The sequence below is a fragment of the Lynx rufus genome, unplaced genomic scaffold (assembly GCF_022079265.1).
Source record: "Lynx rufus isolate CCGP_SWC_20201006 ecotype Redwood Valley unplaced genomic scaffold, mLynRuf1.p SCAF_3, whole genome shotgun sequence".
NCBI classification, from domain to species: Eukaryota; Metazoa; Chordata; class Mammalia; order Carnivora; family Felidae; genus Lynx; species Lynx rufus.
In genome coordinates, this window is record NW_025814845.1 from 92,326,675 (window position 1) to 92,345,575 (window position 18,901).

Here is an 18,901-nt window from a genome sequence, read left to right on the forward strand (position 1 = left end):
GCCTCACAACAAGGCTTCAGTCTTAAAGTTCACAAACAGCAGGGCTGAGCTTCAGTCCATATACCATCTCCTCTGTACATATTCAGTTATATGTTTTTACTTCTATTCCTTTTACTTCCAAATGTTTACAGTATTATCCCATTTTTAATCTCCTGAAAATATGAGAAAATCCTATTTATTTAATTAACTCTAGTATGTGAGCTGATTCATCTCATGACTCATACTTTCCAGGTTTTCACTTTTTCCTGTGGTACAAAAAAAAAGTGCATGGTCTCTTACAGTCTGTGTTTTACACTGCAGAATAGCTTTACTAACTCTACTACCTATCTGAATAGTGAAACCTTTTGGTATTCTGGTATTTTTAATATAAGTGTTCAAATGCTTACCCAATTTTATATTAGAAATTGTTGGGATTAACGAGCATGTTTTATCTAAAAGACTTTTCATTAGCACTTGAATTAGTATTTCTCTTATTCCCTCTCATTTGAAGAAAAGACTTCTTTTAGTATACAATTCTGCATATTCAGCTTTTTTATTAATGGGTATTCCACAGTTATGTTATTTGAGTCTGTAGACTATAGAGTAAGTTCTGTAGACTTTTTTCTTGCTGAATTTATACACCTTTTTATTCATTCTGACTACTACTATTTAGTTCTTTCATGTCTTCTCTTCTTTCCCGTTTCTCTCTTGACCTCTTTCTGTTTTGCTTTCTTCTCAATTCTCCTGCCTCTGTCTCTCTCCCCCTCCTGCCTTCCCTTTCCCTCTTCCCCTCCTGGAAGGCCCCCTCCCTTGCTCTCTGGCGAAAGACAATTCCCTCCCCAGAGCTTGTCATTTTAGGTTAGTCTTGCTACTTCCTTTAGTTAGTTGAGAAAGACACAAAGGCTTGTTTTCTCTGGAAATGTTATTTTTCTTTTCTCTGAATTATGCATATTGACGCTTTAATTTCCCCAATTTGCTTTGGTTGGGTGCAGTACTTAAGTATTACTTCCCAGATCTATATAAACTTAAATTTATCTACTTGCAGCTTTAGCCTTTAAGTTCTTTTATTTTGATTTCCCAATCTTTGGTCTGTCTTCATGAAATTTTCACTCCTAATAAAATCGTTGACTTTGTTATATTCAAACTCTTGATTTTTGGTTACTCCCATTTTCTCCTAATCATCTACCAAGGGAAATAAATATATCAAGTCTCTTATTTGGGGGCAGGAAAAGGCCTATAGAAGAATATTTAACATTGACTATAGTCCTTCCCAACTATTTTGCTATTTTATGAGCTGAAATATCTGGGTGTAGTAATTTGAATGAGTTCTGACTGGATTGGTTGTCCAGAGACCAAATAATTGAATTACCTTCACTTTTGCTGCCTTTTCTCTCTATTAGATATAAATATATACAAGTCCTTACAACTTGCTCTTTTCATTCTTCCATTCACTCATTCAACCATTAGTTATTGATGACCTATGTGCTCCATCTACATTGTTCTAGGCATTGGGAGAACACAGGAAGAAATAGGAGGAGCAAGGTCACGCCCAATATGGTACTTACATGGCTCCTGTATGTGGTTATAATTCACTTCTTATTGACCAGGAAACTAAGTGATTCTGAGTAAGCAAAACCATCATGTGAAACCTGGGGCTTAGACTATGAGCATCTTGGCAGGAGCAACTGTATTTTTACTACCAGTATCCTCAGTTCCAAGCAGGGCACCTGGCACTCAGTAGGAGGGAAACAAACATTGCATGCTTCTCATGCATGGGAATGGAAATTATGGAGTAAATAGAACAAAAGAAGATTTCAAAAGGAACAGTCAATGACACAAAATCAGACAAAGTAATCAAACGTTGTTATGGAAACATTGCCGCTAAGAACATAGCTACTTCAATTCACTTTTTTAGAAGATGCACCACCAGAAGATATTTAACATGTTTTTCTAGATAGAGACATCATATAGGCCCTAAGTCATCACTGAAATACATACAGGGGAAACACGATAGCATATAACATGAGGTGGAAATTCCCTAAATGGCTTTATAGGTACAAATAATATTCAAGACTGATAATATTAAGTGGATATATTCTAATAAGTTCTTATGGGTTTGAGTCCCCGTTCTATTGTTCAATGGTGACAGTAATCAAAAGATGAAAATATTTAAAGAAGGTAGAGAAAGTCAGAAATATTGTAATGCATTTGGAACATTTGGAATATTTCAGCTACTAGTTGAAACTTAGTGTTGCCTCGTTTTTATAAAAATTGACATAAATATCATTGTCAAATAAAAATAATATGGAGAAGAAACTTCTGTATTCATCTAGAAGTGTTACCAGTTTTTCTTTAACTTTTAAAGAAAATGTTTATTTTGAGAGCGACAGAGTGAGCACAGGTGGGGGAGGTGTAGAGAGAGAGGCAGACAGAGACTCTAAGCAGGCTCCACACTGTCAGTGCAGAGCCCAGTATGGGGCCTGATCCCAGGACTGTGAGGTCATGACCTGAGCCCAAATCAAGAGTCAGACACTTAACTGAGTGAGCCACCTAGGTGCCCTGAAGTGTTACCAGTTTTACATCCTTTTGAGCTATAGAACATTGTAAGAAACAAATAGAAAATAATTATTTTTAAGAATTCATACTTAGACAAGTAGTAAGAACAGCAGCCAACATTTTTTTTTATTTTGTTTTGATAAAGCCCAGAAACATCTATTCTTGAGTACTGAACAATTGATTACGCTCCTCAGTTTTTGCCCTATACTAAAAACTTAGGGGGTGGGGTGTGAGGGGTAGTTCTAGGCTGGCTCCTGCATGTGAGAAGGACAGTGACAGTTCTCGTGGTCTCGTCCTGCATGATGTGCTTCAGACAGGCACTCCAGGCTCCCTCACATCCATTTTTATTACTAGCAACAGGATTTCTGTTTAATAGCATGCTTAGTGAGTTCTGTGTTCTGCTATGAGGAAGATGCTAACATATTTCCATCACTTGTCTAAAAATAACATCAAGGTATTGTGTTTCTATCCTTACTTTGATGAAATACCTTTCAAATGTTTTAAGTGTCGTCATGGATGTGATATCTAGATACGGTGAATCTGATGTAGTTCTGTGCTTGTTAAGCTCTAAATAGATCCATAATACACCTGTATGTTGCTTTCCTTTTTTTGTTTTGGTATATAAAGTCTTGCAAATGCGATGAAAATTGGGAAGGATAGTAATGTAATCTGTATAAGGGTGTACACATTGTTTGTGTCTTTGTGTGTATGTGTACAACACTCAGATTGCCTGGTGTAATTTTTGCTGCTTAATGAAACAAGTACCTCCAAGACTTTAATGAGTGTTAGGACTATCAGGGTGACAATAACTCGCACTAAGCTGTAGCAGGATCCTTTAAGACCATCCCACAGGAAGCAACTTCAAGGTTAAAACTAATCCTTTTTCTTGGTACTCTTAAACAGAATCACTTGGATTATAGTTCTTTTATTCAGGAACAACTCATTTGGCAGAAAAGGAGCAAAATAATAGGAATAGGAGCCTTTACATTTCTAAATTATTAGCTGTGATTTTCCATACACAGCTTACTATACTTTGGGGAAAATCATGATGCACAGATCTCTCCCATTAGCATGAGCCCAGGGTTTCCCACTTCAAAACACAGAGTAGAGATGATTTGTTATCTTATTTCCCGCCCACCCCATCTTTGCTTTAGTTACAATGGTATGGCAGAGGGATTCCTACTTAAGAACTGAAAAAGTGCATGTGAACCAGTAAACTCATTCTATCCAAAACGTTTAGTTTTTCCTTCTCCTTTAGAATGCAGTAAGTTAAATACCTGCATCCTGGGTAAGACGACGTTAGAGCAGGATGCATGTACATGGGTTTGATCTTGGGAAAAGCCCTGTGAATCTTTTTTTTTTTTTTTTTTTTTTTTTAGGTCATAGAATTAAAGTGGGGTGGGCAAGATGCAATTTTGAAAAGTCAGGTTGAATTAACTTAGAAAAAGTGCAATTTGATATTTATTTATTTATTTATTTAGGGAACATGTAGGGGAGGGGCATAGAGAGAGAATCCCAAGCAGGCTCTGTGCTGTTAGCGCAGAGCCTGACATGGGGCTCAAACTCACGAACCATGAGATCATTACCTGAGCCGAAATCAAGAGTTGGATGCTGAACTGACTGAGCCACCCAGGCACCCCAAAACCACAATTTGTTTTTTTCTCTCTATCCGTAAACTATGTGGATTTTTACGGATATACCTAGAAAGGAGAAGTCTTTACATTTACAACAAAAGAAGACTCACTAGTGTTCATTATATAATTTCATCCCACTTTCTTTCTGAGTCAATTGGACAGATTTTGAATTTATAGTTTGTATTTAACATCGGTATTGTCAACAAAAATTAGAATTCTTCTATAAAGATCAAAATAATACAAAAATGAAAACAATGACAAAACAGAAAGGCACTGGCATAAAGTAAAATAACTTTTAAAGACAAGTATTTTGCCACCATGCCAAAAAATAGAAATGAGAGTAAAGCTTTACAGGAAAGAATTAACTTGGCAAAGCTTGTTTATCTGGTTCCAATATTTCAAAACACAGCTAATCTTCTATCTTAATTTTTAGTTTCCTGGTTAGTTTTATGGTGGATGCCCGAGGTGGTGCGATGAGAGGGTGCAGACACAATGGGCTCCGTATCATTATTCCACCTCGGAAATGTACTGCCCCAACTCGAGTCACCTGCCGTCTTGTCAAACGTCATAGACTGGCGACAATGCCTCCAATGGTGGAAGGAGAAGGCCTGGCCAGTCGTCTGATCGAAGTCGGACCTTCTGGTGCTCAGTTCCTTGGGTAAGGGTTTCTGATAAACCTCCCACTTAGTCACGGATGAGCTTGTGTCCTCTACATGAAATCACTAGGATGGAATGGAAAAAGGTACGTCAAAACGTCGTGAAGGAAGATTGGCCCATGACATTTTTTTTTTTAAATTAGAAGTAGCACCTCCATGCTTGACTCCAATTATATGCCTCTTATTTTAAGGCATTAATGAGTTCAACATTCAGGTGAATTATTATCCTTTCTCTTTGGATGTTACCATAACCGCTAGACTCCCAATGTGAATTATCATGTTTTAGCCATTGGTAGGTTTTTGTTTTTTTTTTTTCATCTGAGACTCACCTCGTCAAATCATAACGAAAAATACTACTCTATTCCAAACACAAATTTAAACTCTTGTGTAGTAATGAAATGGAACGATTATCTTTGGAAATCAGTGTTGTCTTTATATAAGAATATCCAAAATTTTACTCTATGTGATTTGTCTTTTCTGTCATCAAAATTGCTACCTTGAGTCTTAAAATTACACTGGGAGTCTCTTTAGTTGTAGTTTTCCCTAAGATGACAAAATCAAGACTAACTTCTGCCGTGCTCATTTTAGCAGTTTTGAGCAGAAGTGAGCATTTCTTCTTTCTTCTGTTTATACAGCTGCTGTTATATTAAAGTGGTATTACAATATGCCAAAAGATGAGTAGCTGCCCCTGAAAACTGACAAAAGGATGAAGTTTTGGAGGGGGACAAGTTTCAAAATATTTTGAAACAAATCAATTTTATTTAAGTCTTGTCACGTCAAGTCGTTGTTGTCAAAAATTGAGAGAAAATCCTATTAATCACGAACTCTGCTTTGCTACTGTCATTTTGGGGAGAAGGTTTGCTTTAGAACTCAAGGAACGTTCTAAAGTCTTGTAATTTGGAGCAGACTATTAATGAGTTGCTGCAAATTATGTTCACACCTGAAAAGGGGTGTCTGTATTTCCCAATTATAGAAACCACCTCCCATGTCCTCCTAAATGACCAGAGATTTAGAAGGAGCCTGTGAAGTTCTGGGTTGCATCAGAAAATGCCAGTATGGTTGGAATAATTCCCCAGTGAGCCCTTTCATATTCTGTGCCAGGCCCTCTTCCCTCCCTCATGCTCAGGTAGTTTTAGGCTTTTTAATAAATTTCACATCTGTTGAGGAATATCCATGAAAACATCTGGCCTCTATCCCGAAGTCAGAGTTTTTATTATATTCCCAACAGCTTGGTCTTTCCTGTGGAGCATATATTTTTTTTTGTCATTGTTTATTTTTTGGCTCATGCCCTGGCAGTGAACCTAAACAGGGTCAGATCAAACACCCAAGTGTCTCCTTCCACGTGCCTCCATTGTACACTTTGGGTCTCAGTTCCTTGCTCTTTGTGACCAATGGAGGGGGCAGAACCAAACGCAGTGTGAAACCAAACTTCACCCTGTTGATCAGCTGGTGACGCTGGGGTTCTGTGGAAAACAATACCTGAAGCTTACTTATGTTCTTTCTTTCACTGCTGCTTTGGATGTACTCAGTAAACTTCACCTGCCAACGGCCCCTCCCCCACTTAATGAGGGAGAAAGTTTGGTCAGCCGCATCCTTCAGCTGGGGCCTCCTGGAACCAAATTCCTTGGGTAGGAGTGACTTAAAACAAATTGATGGCTGCTGGCCCCCATTCTTCTCCTTCTTCTGCAATATGATTTCTCTTTTTGTCATTGTGCCCATGACATGTCCCTCCCTATGATTTAAATTCTGTATAACCTATCTTTAGTGGACCATTTCTGACCCTTGTGGTATGTGACTTTTATTTTTGAGTGACGTTTTTATATCTTTTCCCTTAAAGTGCTGTGACCTTCATTTTCGTTTAAAGCATGAGATCTGCCTAGTTGTACTATGTGCTAGTTACGATGTTGTTATGATGAATTTGAAGTCTGTATCAAAGCAACCTGGACTGAAAAATCAAAAGCCTCTATAATTTTTGAGAGTGAATGCGACCTGAAAACATCAGGGCAGTGCATGTTCTGGATCCTGAATATAATAGGCATGGGACACAATTGGGCTATCTACTGAGGCACTCAGTTAGGGCCACACTGTGTACACATGCCTATTGTTCCCTTGAATGAAAAAGATATTTAAATAAGCAAAAAACATGAGTGCATGTCTCTTTAGTTCCCAAGTAGTTAACTTTTGTGACATCTTTTCATTTACAACACGTCAAATTATGCAACATATGAGCCATTTTCCTTCTTAAACCATTTTGTCATTTGCACCTTGTAGAAACTGTTTTAGGAGATTGGCGCACCTCATGGATATGCATGCACATTTCTTTTGGTTAAATGTGTTATACTTACATTTATCAAAGGAGAAGTTCCAGAATGCCACATGCACTCACAGGGAAACATTATTTGGCTTAAGGTAGCAGCATGCCCCTAAGGATTGGTGCCCCTGAGGTAGAATGCTACTGTGTGACCATCTGCTAGCCAATGGGCTCCGGAGGAAAGCCTACTATGCCCCTGTCCCAAGAAAGAGAACAATTCCAGGTCACTTTGCAACAGACAGAGTCAAGGTGCTTGTCTTAATGTTGGCCAGCTCTTGTCTACACTGAATGTTCTGCCTTACTGTGTCAGGCCTGTGATCGTGGAGATTCCTCATTTTGCTGCCCTTCGAGGAAAGGAGAGGGAACTGGTGGTCCTGCGCAGTGAGAATGGGGACAGCTGGAAAGAGCATTACTGCGAATACACTGAAGACGAATTGAATGAAATCCTTAATGGCATGGATGAAGGTACTTCATATTGAGGGTTTTAAAAGAATTCTAAAGTGGAAGCATTCAAATGATATATTTCTTTCTTATGACCTAGGGATGTGGGCGCGGGGACGGGAGGTGGGTTTGGGTATAGGTAGGTGTTCCTTGTGTTATTTTACCACAGCAGGTATTCGGTACGTTCCGGGGTTGGAATGCATAATGAATTTGCCTACTCTTACCTCTGTTATATTCAGGAAAACAAATCCTTTCAGTAGGAAATATCTCATTTAATAAGGAGATATAGCATATCTCCATCCTTATTCAAACCTAAAACATGAGATGGCATAGATGTTGTTTCATTACAGAATGAACTGATACTGGATAATAAATCCATGACTTTTTGAAACGCCTAACAAGACAATTTAGATATAGTTAAGACACTGATAAAAGTGCTAAGCTTTTTTGTTGGAAAACTTACATAAACCCAAAACCAGTGCATTATAGGATAATATGATTTCTTTTGAATTTTCTATTATTAAGGAGGAAAATTAAGTTCACTCAAACTTCCACATGTAATTCAAACAGGGAGTTAGCCAGGGTAGAATCTCATATATACACCTACACATATAGTTAAGGAATTTATTTTTTCATTAGGGCTTTGAGCTCTGTAAATCCCAAATCTCGCTTGGGCCATTTTGCCACAGGTTGAAATAGTTCCGTGTTACCGGAGGTAATGGATTAATTCTCTGGCATCCTTAGCTTGCACAAATACAGAGTGCCACTTCTAATCCAGGAGATATGTTCCGCTTTAAGTAACCACACAAATAGGGCAAATTCTTTGCCCAAGTGCCAAGAGCATACCAAATTTTGTACAGAACTGGACAGGCAGCTGTAGAGCTATTTGTAATGTGTAGCTTTGGGTATGGCTCACGGATAGGAGGCGTAGCCTGACAGCAGCTACTTTAATATTTCTTTCTGCACCCTGCTGAGGTAGACTAAGAAAAGGGGCCAGCCTTACCCTATCTAAGAAGTAGATGGAAAAAGAAACAATGTCCTCTACATGCATAGGTTAGTATCTTCCAAGCAAGACAAAAAGATCAGGATTTTTACTGATAAAGCTTGTTCCATGCAATATTTAGCTGTTTTCTGCTCCTTGGAAACATTTGTTTTGCCTGCATTTAGGTTTAGGATGTTTTCTTCTGAGATATTTACCTGTCATTAACACTGCCATGAGCATCGGCATCTTGTCCTTGTATTATACTCTACATGTGTATGAAGCTTGTTTTAAAACAAAGAATGGGATTTTTGTATTTTTTGTTCTCTGTGCTTGGAAATGCATTCTTTTGTAAGTATATGCTAGTGTTTGCCAGTGTATCAGTTTCCGATGCCATGATTAGATCCTGGGACTTCTGGCTTTTGCTATCTAGTTATATTCAATAGTCAAGAAAAACATAATTGCTGTTCCTGCCTCTATAATAGATTGCAAATGATTTCTAAAAATAAACAAGTTTCCATTATCTCTGAAAATTCAGTGATTCCCTTAATGCAAATTTTCAGCATTTTAAACCAGTCTGGGTTTGGTGTTGCCCTACATAGCTATACTAATGCAATTTAAAAAGAGCCCATTATCCTGTCTTCCTAATACTAGATGATATGTTTGGTAAGTTAATGGTTTCAGGAGAATATTGAAACCCTGAATTCATAATCGCTGATTTTTTTTTTTTTGTATCTGACTATTTCAGAGACAACCATGTCACTAGAATAAACACGCGAACACAAACCTTACCCTTACAAGACAGATTTTATTCCCTCACTATTGCCTTGAGAACTGAAAGGGCCATCTTCCTTCTTAAAACCACAATAACTGGTATTTGAGCTAACTTGGAAATTTGCAAAGAAAAGGAGTCCACAAACAATTTCCTGTCTTTCACGTGAACCAAGAATAGAACAGGTTCATTTCCATTTCAGGTTTGCCCTCAAAACCCCTCACTTACAAAGGCAGTGCTGCAATACTGTATCTGGAGCTGGATGCTCTCCTTTCCCAGGGCCCTGCAAAGACCTAGTTTCCACAGAGAAATAAAACGTGCAGACTAAATGCCAATAGGTCTTGAGAGACTGCAATTTTTTTTCTAGTGTTAGGATAGGTAGTCTTGCTTTTTAAATTTTCCTATTTAAAACAAGGCATCTTGCTGCCATACTGGTTTACTATGAACTGTGCCAAGGAGTTTGCTAGAATGTTTTTGGATGGAAATCCTTGCTCTATGAAGATGGGTCATTTCTTGTCTCAGTGCTGGATAGCCCGGAAGACCTAGAAAAGAAACGGATCTGTCGCATCATCACCCGCGACTTCCCGCAGTACTTTGCAGTGGTGTCTCGGATCAAACAGGACAGCAACCTGATTGGCCCCGAGGGGGGCGTGCTGAGCAGCACAGTGGTGCCCCAGGTGCAGGCCGTCTTCCCAGAGGGGGCGCTAACCAAGAGGATCCGTGTAGGCCTACAGGTAGGCCCATGTTGGATACACGTTAACCTAACGTGGATTTTTATTGTAGTGATTGGAAATCAGCTTTTCAAATGGGAAATGCAGTAAAACCTTGGATTGCAAGTAACTCGATGAGCAAACCCTTCTAATAAATTTTAACCAATTTGACAATAAATTTCATATATTGAAAAAAAAATTTTAACTTGATAAACTCTCAGTGTCTTGTAATACAAGGAGTACATGACACTGAATGTCTCATGATCAAAACTGAGCCAATGGTTCTTGAAATTCACTTCGATATACGAGTGCTTTGGATTACAAGCATGTTTCTGGACTGAATTATGCTCACCAACCAAGGTTTGACTGTAAGTGGGTAACAAGTCAAATTATTCCCAGGTGAGCAAAAGCTGCCATTAGAGATTGTAGGTCTCATGAAGTTTTATATAAGTGCTTAGTACTAAACTTAACAATTATCATGTTTGAAGTCACCAAACTGATTTATGGCTAAAAAGTGATACGTGGAGAAGCTTATGTCAAAGAAATTTGACATATATATAATGATATATCATTTATTTTAATATTTTTTTTTCTTTGAAAAGGCTCAACCTATGCACAGTGAGCTGGTTAAGAAGATTCTAGGCAACAAAGCTACCTTCAGCCCTATAGTCACTTTGGAACCTAGAAGAAGAAAATTCCACAAGCCAATTACCATGACCATTCCTGTCCCCAAAGCTTCAAGTGATGTCATGTTGAATGGTTTTGGGGGAGATGCACCAACCTTAAGATTACTATGCAGCATAACAGGTAAGTCACTTGTGACTATGCTAGTAGAAAGTTCCAAAAGAAGTAACGTAGATCATTGTAAATATTCAGTACCTTTGCCATAAGATACCTGTGAGGTTATATGCATTAATTCAGGAAAAGCATTCTAATTAGGGACGGGAAAGGCTAAAGGAAATGAACTTATATTTATTACATTTATATACAGCTCGTATGCCAAACTATTGGACACTTTATATGCATTGTCATTTTAACCTTCACAGTGGCCCCATAAGGAAATGTTAAACCCATTTACGGAAAAGGAAGCCAAGGCCTAGTGAAGTTCCATAACTTGCCTGAGATCATACCATACGTATTTGCTAGAGTTGAAATTCAAACCCAAATTTATATACCTCTACTCCCAAGCTTTAAGCCTTCATCGAAGACCTCATCTTTTATCTACTGAAAAACAAACACTTGAATAACTATACCCAGTAGTTCAAACTTCTGTCTAGGAACTGATATGTCTTTATCATTAATCTATTAAACCAGCTTTGGAAAAACAAAGTACAGGTTTTTAATCATTAACTGAATTTTGGCCTTTTCAATTGGAAGTTGTAGTAGCTTTCAGATGACTACCACACTCCAGAAAGACATTCCCAGAATATTGGTTTTCTCTGCTCAAAATACCACCACCACTGGGTAAGAGAAAAAAAAACCCACACAAATAATCTGTGTTAAGACTACATAATTTGACTAATTTCCCTATTTAACAGTAAACACATGGTATTGGCATTCAGTAAATATTTATACTGTTGTCAGTAGGAATAACAACCATCCCTGGTTGTTTAGGTATCGTTAGAATTTTTTTTTTTTTCATTTCTCCTCCATATTGAAAGGAATGTTCACTCTTATTTTGTTCTCTTAATTCCCCTTCTAGTTAGTGTTTTTCCTCTACTTACGACAGCAAACCATTGAGACTTTACCCCATAAGTTTAATAATATGACAGAATTTTAAGATACACAGACTATAATGAGTATAGAAGGAAATCATGCTTCACGTGTGACTTCTTTCCCAATTACCCATTTCTGGTTGTCACCCAGCATTCCTGGGTGTCAGTCTGATACTTTTTGTTCCATGGGTATACAGTTAGTCTCTCTATAATGTGCAACATTCATGGCATGGAAGCAAAAGTAGTAAGACCTAAAAGTGTCTGTGGCACACCCTGACCTTGTAGAAGATCCAGTGAAGATACCACGTGGGCCTAGGTGCCACCTAATCTAGTTATTCAGATGAGTTTATGCTAAACACTTTCTTTTTTTTTAATTCTTTTTTTTAACGTTTATTTATTTTTGAGACAGAGAGAGACAGAGCATGAATGGGGGAGGGGCGGAGAGAGGGGGACACAGAATCCGAAGCAGGATCCAGGCTCTGAGCCATCAGCCCAGAGCCCAACGTGGGGCTCGAACTCACAGACTGCGAGATCATGACCTGAGTTGAAGTCGGGCGCTTAACCGACTGAGCCACCCAGGCGCCCCTAAACACTTTCTTAAATTTATTTGTTAATTAAAAAATATGTGAAAGTGTTTAGATTTTTGTGTTTTGCTCTGTTATGTGCTTCTGCTAAGAATTAATATTTTAGAGGCCTACTAGAATAAGGTTCCATGAACTTTCTATGATAACTCATTTCTTTCTTTAAGAAAGTTTAGAGTCACAATTTTTCTTCATCTCAAACACACATTCCTTTTGCAGTGCTTTAAGACTCTTTCATCCTTATCTATGCCAACTTAATTTTCCAGTAGAATGAAAGTTCACCTCAGCCTCCATGGTGATTTTTCTATGTATAGAGGTCATTTCTTTAGCATTCATTCATGTGTTCACCCACCTTTCAGTATTTATTGAGCTCTTAATATCTTCCAAGCTTTTTTTTTTTTACCAGCCTTTAACTACAAATTGAGAAGAAATTTTATTTCTTTTTTTAAAAGTTTATTTATTTTTGAGAGAGAGAGAGAGAGAAAGTAGGGGAAGAATGCAGAGAGATTGAGAATCCAAAGCAGGGCTCAAACTCACAATCTGTGAGATCATGACCTGAGCTGAAATCAAGAGTTGGATGTTTAAGCAACTGAGCCACCCAGGTACCCCAAGTAATTTTATTTCTTAAAATATGAATAAAATATGATAGTTAAAATAAAAAATATGGAGGTGCCTGGGTGGCTCAGTCGGTTAAGCAGCCGACTTCAGATCAGGTCATGCCCCGCGTCGGGCTCTGTGCTGACAGCTCAGAGCCTGGGGCCTGCTTCAGATTCTGTGTCTCCCTCTCTCTCTGCCCCTCTCCTACTCATGCTCTGTCTCTCTCTGTCTCAAAAATAAATAAAACATTAAAATAAAATAAAATAAATAAAATACATACAATAAAATAAAATAAAATAAAATAAAATAAAATAAAATAAAATAAAATAAAATAAATGAAGTCCAGGAATAAAAGAATACTTGGATTTTTTATTATCTTAACAAAGTATTCAGCTCCTTGGTTGATCAAAGTATCTTTTCACATCATCAACTGCTACAATTTAAAATATATTCAAAGCCTAGCAATTACAATAAAAGCTTCAGAGTGTTAGATCTTAACTATAGAGAACAAACTGAGGGTTGATGGAGGGAGGTGGGCAGGGGATAGGCTATGGATATTAAGGACATACCTGTTGTGCTAAGTAAGCACTGGGAGTTATATATAAGTGATAAATCACTAAATTCTACTTCTGAAACTAATATTATACTATGTGCTAGCTAGAATTTAAATAAAAACTTGAAACATTAAAACAAAAAGAATGTCAGAGCATAGAATACTTGGTAAGTAATTTGAGGCATTTATTCAAATAACTTCCCTTAAGTTTCTCGAAAGGTAGTGTCTGCTATTTGCTTTCAGTGTGTCATTTTTTAGCATGTGGTTTTTAGACATGTTTCCAATATGTCATTTTGAGGGGTGGGTGGGACTAAGAGGTGAACACAGCCAGAACCACAGTGACTTTATTTTACAATTCAAAGTCTGGAGTTTTGCCCAAATTTTTTTAAAAACAATCCTATTATTTCAGGTGGAACCACCCCTGCACAATGGGAAGATATTACAGGAACTACGCCATTAACATTTGTCAATGAATGTGTTTCCTTTACAACCAATGTGTCTGCCAGGTATGGTTATGCAGCCCAGAAAAGCCCACTATGATATTGCCCCTCCCCATTGTCTTTTGTTTTATTTAGTTTCTTACATCCTTTAAAAGTACATCTTTTTGGTTTGCTTTTAAAGATCATCTGCATGTTCAGATTTTAAACCAGACCTGCCAGCAAATATAATAGTGATGATATAATAACAAAGGACAAGCAGTCAAATTAAAATCTAAGAAAAATAAGTGATTGTCGGCTTTGACTGTATGACCTTGACTTTGGTTTTAGCAGCCACCACTGATTTTTCCAGTCCTAAAGGTCTTAGGAAAGATAAATTTCCTGCTGTCAAGAAATAGCCTGAACTACTTTTTCCAACAGAGTAATAAAAACACAAAGCCGGCCATGGCTGGCTTAAGTGGTTTAGAGGTTTCAGTGACCCTTATGCCTTCTAACACATTTACCCATTACCCATGTCTTATCCATTTACATATCACACATCTTTTAAAAGCTGAAGCTATCTAATTTTATGTCATGCACACAAGATTCAGTTTATTTAGTTCCCATTTGCATTGGGATCAGCGGATTGCTAAGCATTTTCCCATTTATTTAATTTGACAACTACAACAACTGTGTGACTTAAATAGAACAAGAGGTATTGTGTCCATTTTACCGATGAGAAAACTAAAGTTGAGAGTGGTTAAAACTTAAATTTCTATTTAGTGGGGAAACGAAAAAATAGAAATTCATGAATAGCTCAGTAACAGTGCACAGCAATACCTGGGTTTGATGGCCCATGTTTATAGTCTCAGCCACTCAGGTTCAGCTACTGAGTCTCGAGCTCTCTGTCAGTATGCTCTGCCACTCAGGCATCTACACTCTAATGCAAGACAATGGTAAGTTTTGAATGAGAGGTCCACCAGAGTTACTAAAGAATTCAGCAGAGGGTGTTTGCGTTGGGATGTAGAGGATGTCCAAGAAGAGGTAACTTATGAGACATGTAGGAACCCAATAAGCAGATTGGGGAAGTGGAAAAGAGAGTAACATGAGCAAAGATGCCAAGATAGAATGCAAAAGGGTCCTGGGGGATTGCAACAATGATCCAGGTAATCTATAATTCAGAAGTAATGCTGGACTGTGCATTGTTTATAGAAGGCCTTGTGGGATAGACTAAGCAGTTGGTATTGTAAGTGTATTTAATGGTTACACTTAAGTATGGTTACACTTAAAAATGGTTAAAATGGTAAATTTTCTGTTATATATATTTTACCAAAGCCAGTAAAAAAAGAAAAGAGATGGATCAAGAACTTGAAGAAAAGAGAGGCCAAGACGATAGGGAAATCTCAGGAATGTTGAAAGATTATGGGAAATGGGCCAAGAGGAGGAAGGTGATCATTGTTGAGGAAACGTTTCAGAGCAAGAGGATGTGGAACAACCTTTCAAAGTGTATACATAGCAGATTGGGAAAATGTCCATCAATGACCTCTTTTTCAGTGAAGTTGTCTTTCTTAGGGCCTCAGATGAGGGGCGGGGGGGCTCAAGCTTTGCTAAAAGCTTAGCAAAGTTAGTATACTGAATAAAATGATATCTGAGGAGAAACTTGCCAGGCAATGTCACAGACTTAGTTGGGGTTAGAACTCATAAATTGGTGACAAGCAAGTAATTTCTTCTATGAATTATATTCAATATTTAGAAGTTCTGGAGCAAAAGCAAATTGTTTAAAATGGTTTTACCAACCTTGGTGTCTGGAGAGGTTACTGGAAAAGAATGATGAAAAAAAGCTGTGTAGATATTATTGAAAAGAGTTTCAGGAAACGAAACAAAGAATAGGAAAGGGAATCAAGGAAATAAGACATTCTTATTCAGTGAGATACTTGTCATAATGTCTGACACTGAATTCACATGCTAGAAGATTCTAAAGTGCTGAGATAGAGTTGAGAAGATTGAATACTCAGAAGAGTCTCTATGGAAGAAAATCACAAATACTGCATTTGATAGCTGATTTTAAACACCTGATCTTTCTCTCTTCCCCTCAACTCCCTTGTTCCTTCCCATCTTTCTACCTTTCCTTTCACTTTCTTTCTTTCCTTTTAGTTTCTCTTACCATCTCCCTCTTCACTCCCTTCTTTTTCCAAGAAACATTTAGTGACTGTTTTGATCACAGTGAAGGGATTGTTGTTGTTGCTGTTGTTGTTTTTCAACTTCTGTACTTTAAATTTCAAATAACTCACCTTATTTCCTTTTGTAGGTTCTGGCTGATAGATTGTCGGCAAATCCAGGAATCTGTTACCTTTGCATCACAAGTGTATAGAGAAATTATCTGTGTACCATATATGGCCAAATTTGTTGTGTTTGCCAAGTCACATGACCCCATTGAAGCCAGGTTGAGATGTTTCTGCATGACTGATGATAAGGTGGATAAGACCCTTGAACAACAAGAAAATTTTGCTGAGGTGGCCAGAAGCAGGGATGTAGAGGTACTGTATTTACAAAAATAATTTGTATTGACATGGTGTTTATACCCTTACTAATACATTATATTTAAAAGAGTATTTAATAAATAGAGCTATAAAAAAAAAGACCAATCCACATTTTGATCAGTTAGAAGGTCAAGGTCCAAAATCAGCCATTCTTTAACCTGTTTGGGTATAGGGACAGTCTCAGTGTGTATGAGTAGATAAAAGGACTCTGTTGAAGATTATTTTGGGAAAAATTATGAGTTATTGGTAAAGTATATAACTGACTGTAATAGTTTAGATGTCTTTATCTTTCCTTGTTGTTTCCTATTATTGTTTAATAGTAAAGAAAGCAGTTGGGAAGTACATCCTTTGTGTAAATGTGAAAGTACCATATCCAGGACTTTTCTACATTACTTTTTCTTATTTTGGATTTTTTTTACCAGTGGGCCTTTGGATTTTGAAGTCAAGTAACCTGATTCATTATGATGTCAAAAATTACCCAGTCAGAAATTTAAATGTGGGACTTAAAGAGATACTGGTTTTGGAGGGGTAACATGAAACTATTAGAAATGAAAACATTAAAACTGCCACCATGCATTTGAAGATTCCTGTAATTCTTATACCAGTAAGAAGAGGAAGGGGGTACTAACACATACTTTGTCACCGATAAGACAAAAATGTCAGTCAGCAATTTAAAGATTATATATGTGTATTTTAAGAATTTTCATGGTCCAAGTAGCATCACCACTTTTTTTATGTAAATAACACATGATAATTATAGCTATTATACTCTATGTTATTTTTCTCTGTTTTCTTCAGGTACTAGAAGGAAAACCAATCTATGTGGATTGTTTTGGCAACCTGGTGCCATTAACCAAGAGTGGCCAACATCATATATTCAGTTTTTTTGCCTTTAAAGAAAACCGACTTCCTCTCTTTGTCAAGGTAATATATACATGAAATTTTGTAATGCCTTTTATTTAAGATCAAGTAAGGATTTGATTTCCTTTAGGAGGAGATAATATTTGCTTTTCAATGATTTCCAGTAATTTTTTAAACCATATCTATGAAACTTTAAAGTCCTCTAAAACCAAACACTTTTATTTTTGAAGTTCAAATTCATAAGGCTGAGAATTAGGATGGATAGCCAATTCGTTATTTAGAAAAACTCGCCATTTTTCCCAAATTTTGAAAGAAGTCTCTTTCTTCTTTTTTACTATATTTCTTTTAAATATTTATGCTTAATTTTTAAAGATTCATGAATATCATTAATGTGGAGACCAAAAGAGTTCTAAGTGACAATATTTTGTAATAGAAGCTCTCAAAGGACCCAGGGTCTCACTTAATCTAGTAAGAAATTATCCCAGATAGAGCTGTGAATTGGATATATTTTCAAAAATTCATCCAGCAAACATTTATGGAGACACTTCAGTACACCATGAATCTGTTGTCCCTGTTTAAGAACGTTAATCCAAGTTAGGAATTTGGTCTTAATGGACACACATTTCATTCTAGAGTCCAATTATAAAGAGGGACAAAAATGTGTGATGGAGAGATTCATGAAATTAAAAGGAAGTAATAATTCTGTTATCTATTTCTCCACTCATTTTTTTCTTATTTCTCAGTGTATTTCACTGTTCTAGAAGTCCTAATAATGTTCCATCCTCACAAGATAGAAGCTGGTCTCCATCAGTTTTTATTACACTGACTTTAGACTACTAATTCCAAACAGTTTGTCAGCAGTGACTTATTTTAATCCCTTATTATTTTCCAAGTATATGTCAGTACACCTCTTTTAACGTTTTAAAAAATCTATTAAGCTTTCCCCAAATCTCCCCTGAGTCTTTTGTTGTGCCATTTCTGGTTTGTTTTGCCTGCTTAAAGATAAGTTCTGTAGATCATCACGTTAAGCTATAACTGCCGAGTGGTAATGGATCCATTTAACACAAATGGGTGTATAACTAAGCTAATACTTGGTATTTTTGATGTGCAAAAGTCATTCTATAAACAACCAAATACAGAAATCAGCAAAGGACTTAGACATTTCTCCAAAGAAGTTATATGGATGGCCAATAAGCATATGAAAAGATGCTCAACAGCTTAACGAAATTCAAATTGAAACCACAATGAGATACCACTTTGTACACATTAGGTTTGCCATTGTTAAAAAATGAAATAACTAACACATGTTGGCAGGATGTGGAGAAATGGGAACCTTAATTATTGCCGGTGGGAATACAAAATGATGTAGCCACTGTGGAAAACAGTTTGATGATTCCTCAAAAATTTAAACATAGGTTAGCATATGGTCCAGCAATTCAGCTTCTAGGTGTATAACCAAGAGAACTGAAAGCAGGGACTCAAACAGTCACTTGCACAGCAGTGTTCATAAGAGCATTATTCATAACAGCCAAAAGGTGGAAACATCCCAAATATCCATTGACAGGTGAATGGATAAATGAAATACGGTATATACATACAA

The 18,901-nt window shown here is 37.1% G+C and overlaps 1 protein-coding gene across 2 annotated transcripts in view; it reads left to right on the forward strand.

Annotated features, from left to right (window-relative positions):
• ANK2 (ankyrin 2) overlaps window positions 1–18,901 on the forward strand; it is a 243,421-nt gene that overhangs the window by 188,887 nt on the left and 35,633 nt on the right. For both annotated transcript variants that reach the window (XM_047090905.1, XM_047090906.1), the window contains 8 exons: window positions 4,603–4,827; window positions 6,355–6,453; window positions 7,447–7,601; window positions 9,851–10,062; window positions 10,641–10,845; window positions 13,894–13,990; window positions 16,209–16,437; window positions 17,239–17,364. In XM_047090905.1, the coding sequence (XP_046946861.1) occupies window positions 4,603–4,827; window positions 6,355–6,453; window positions 7,447–7,601; window positions 9,851–10,062; window positions 10,641–10,845; window positions 13,894–13,990; window positions 16,209–16,437; window positions 17,239–17,364 (1,348 nt within the window). The remainder of the gene's footprint in view (window positions 1–4,602; window positions 4,828–6,354; window positions 6,454–7,446; window positions 7,602–9,850; window positions 10,063–10,640; window positions 10,846–13,893; window positions 13,991–16,208; window positions 16,438–17,238; window positions 17,365–18,901) is intronic.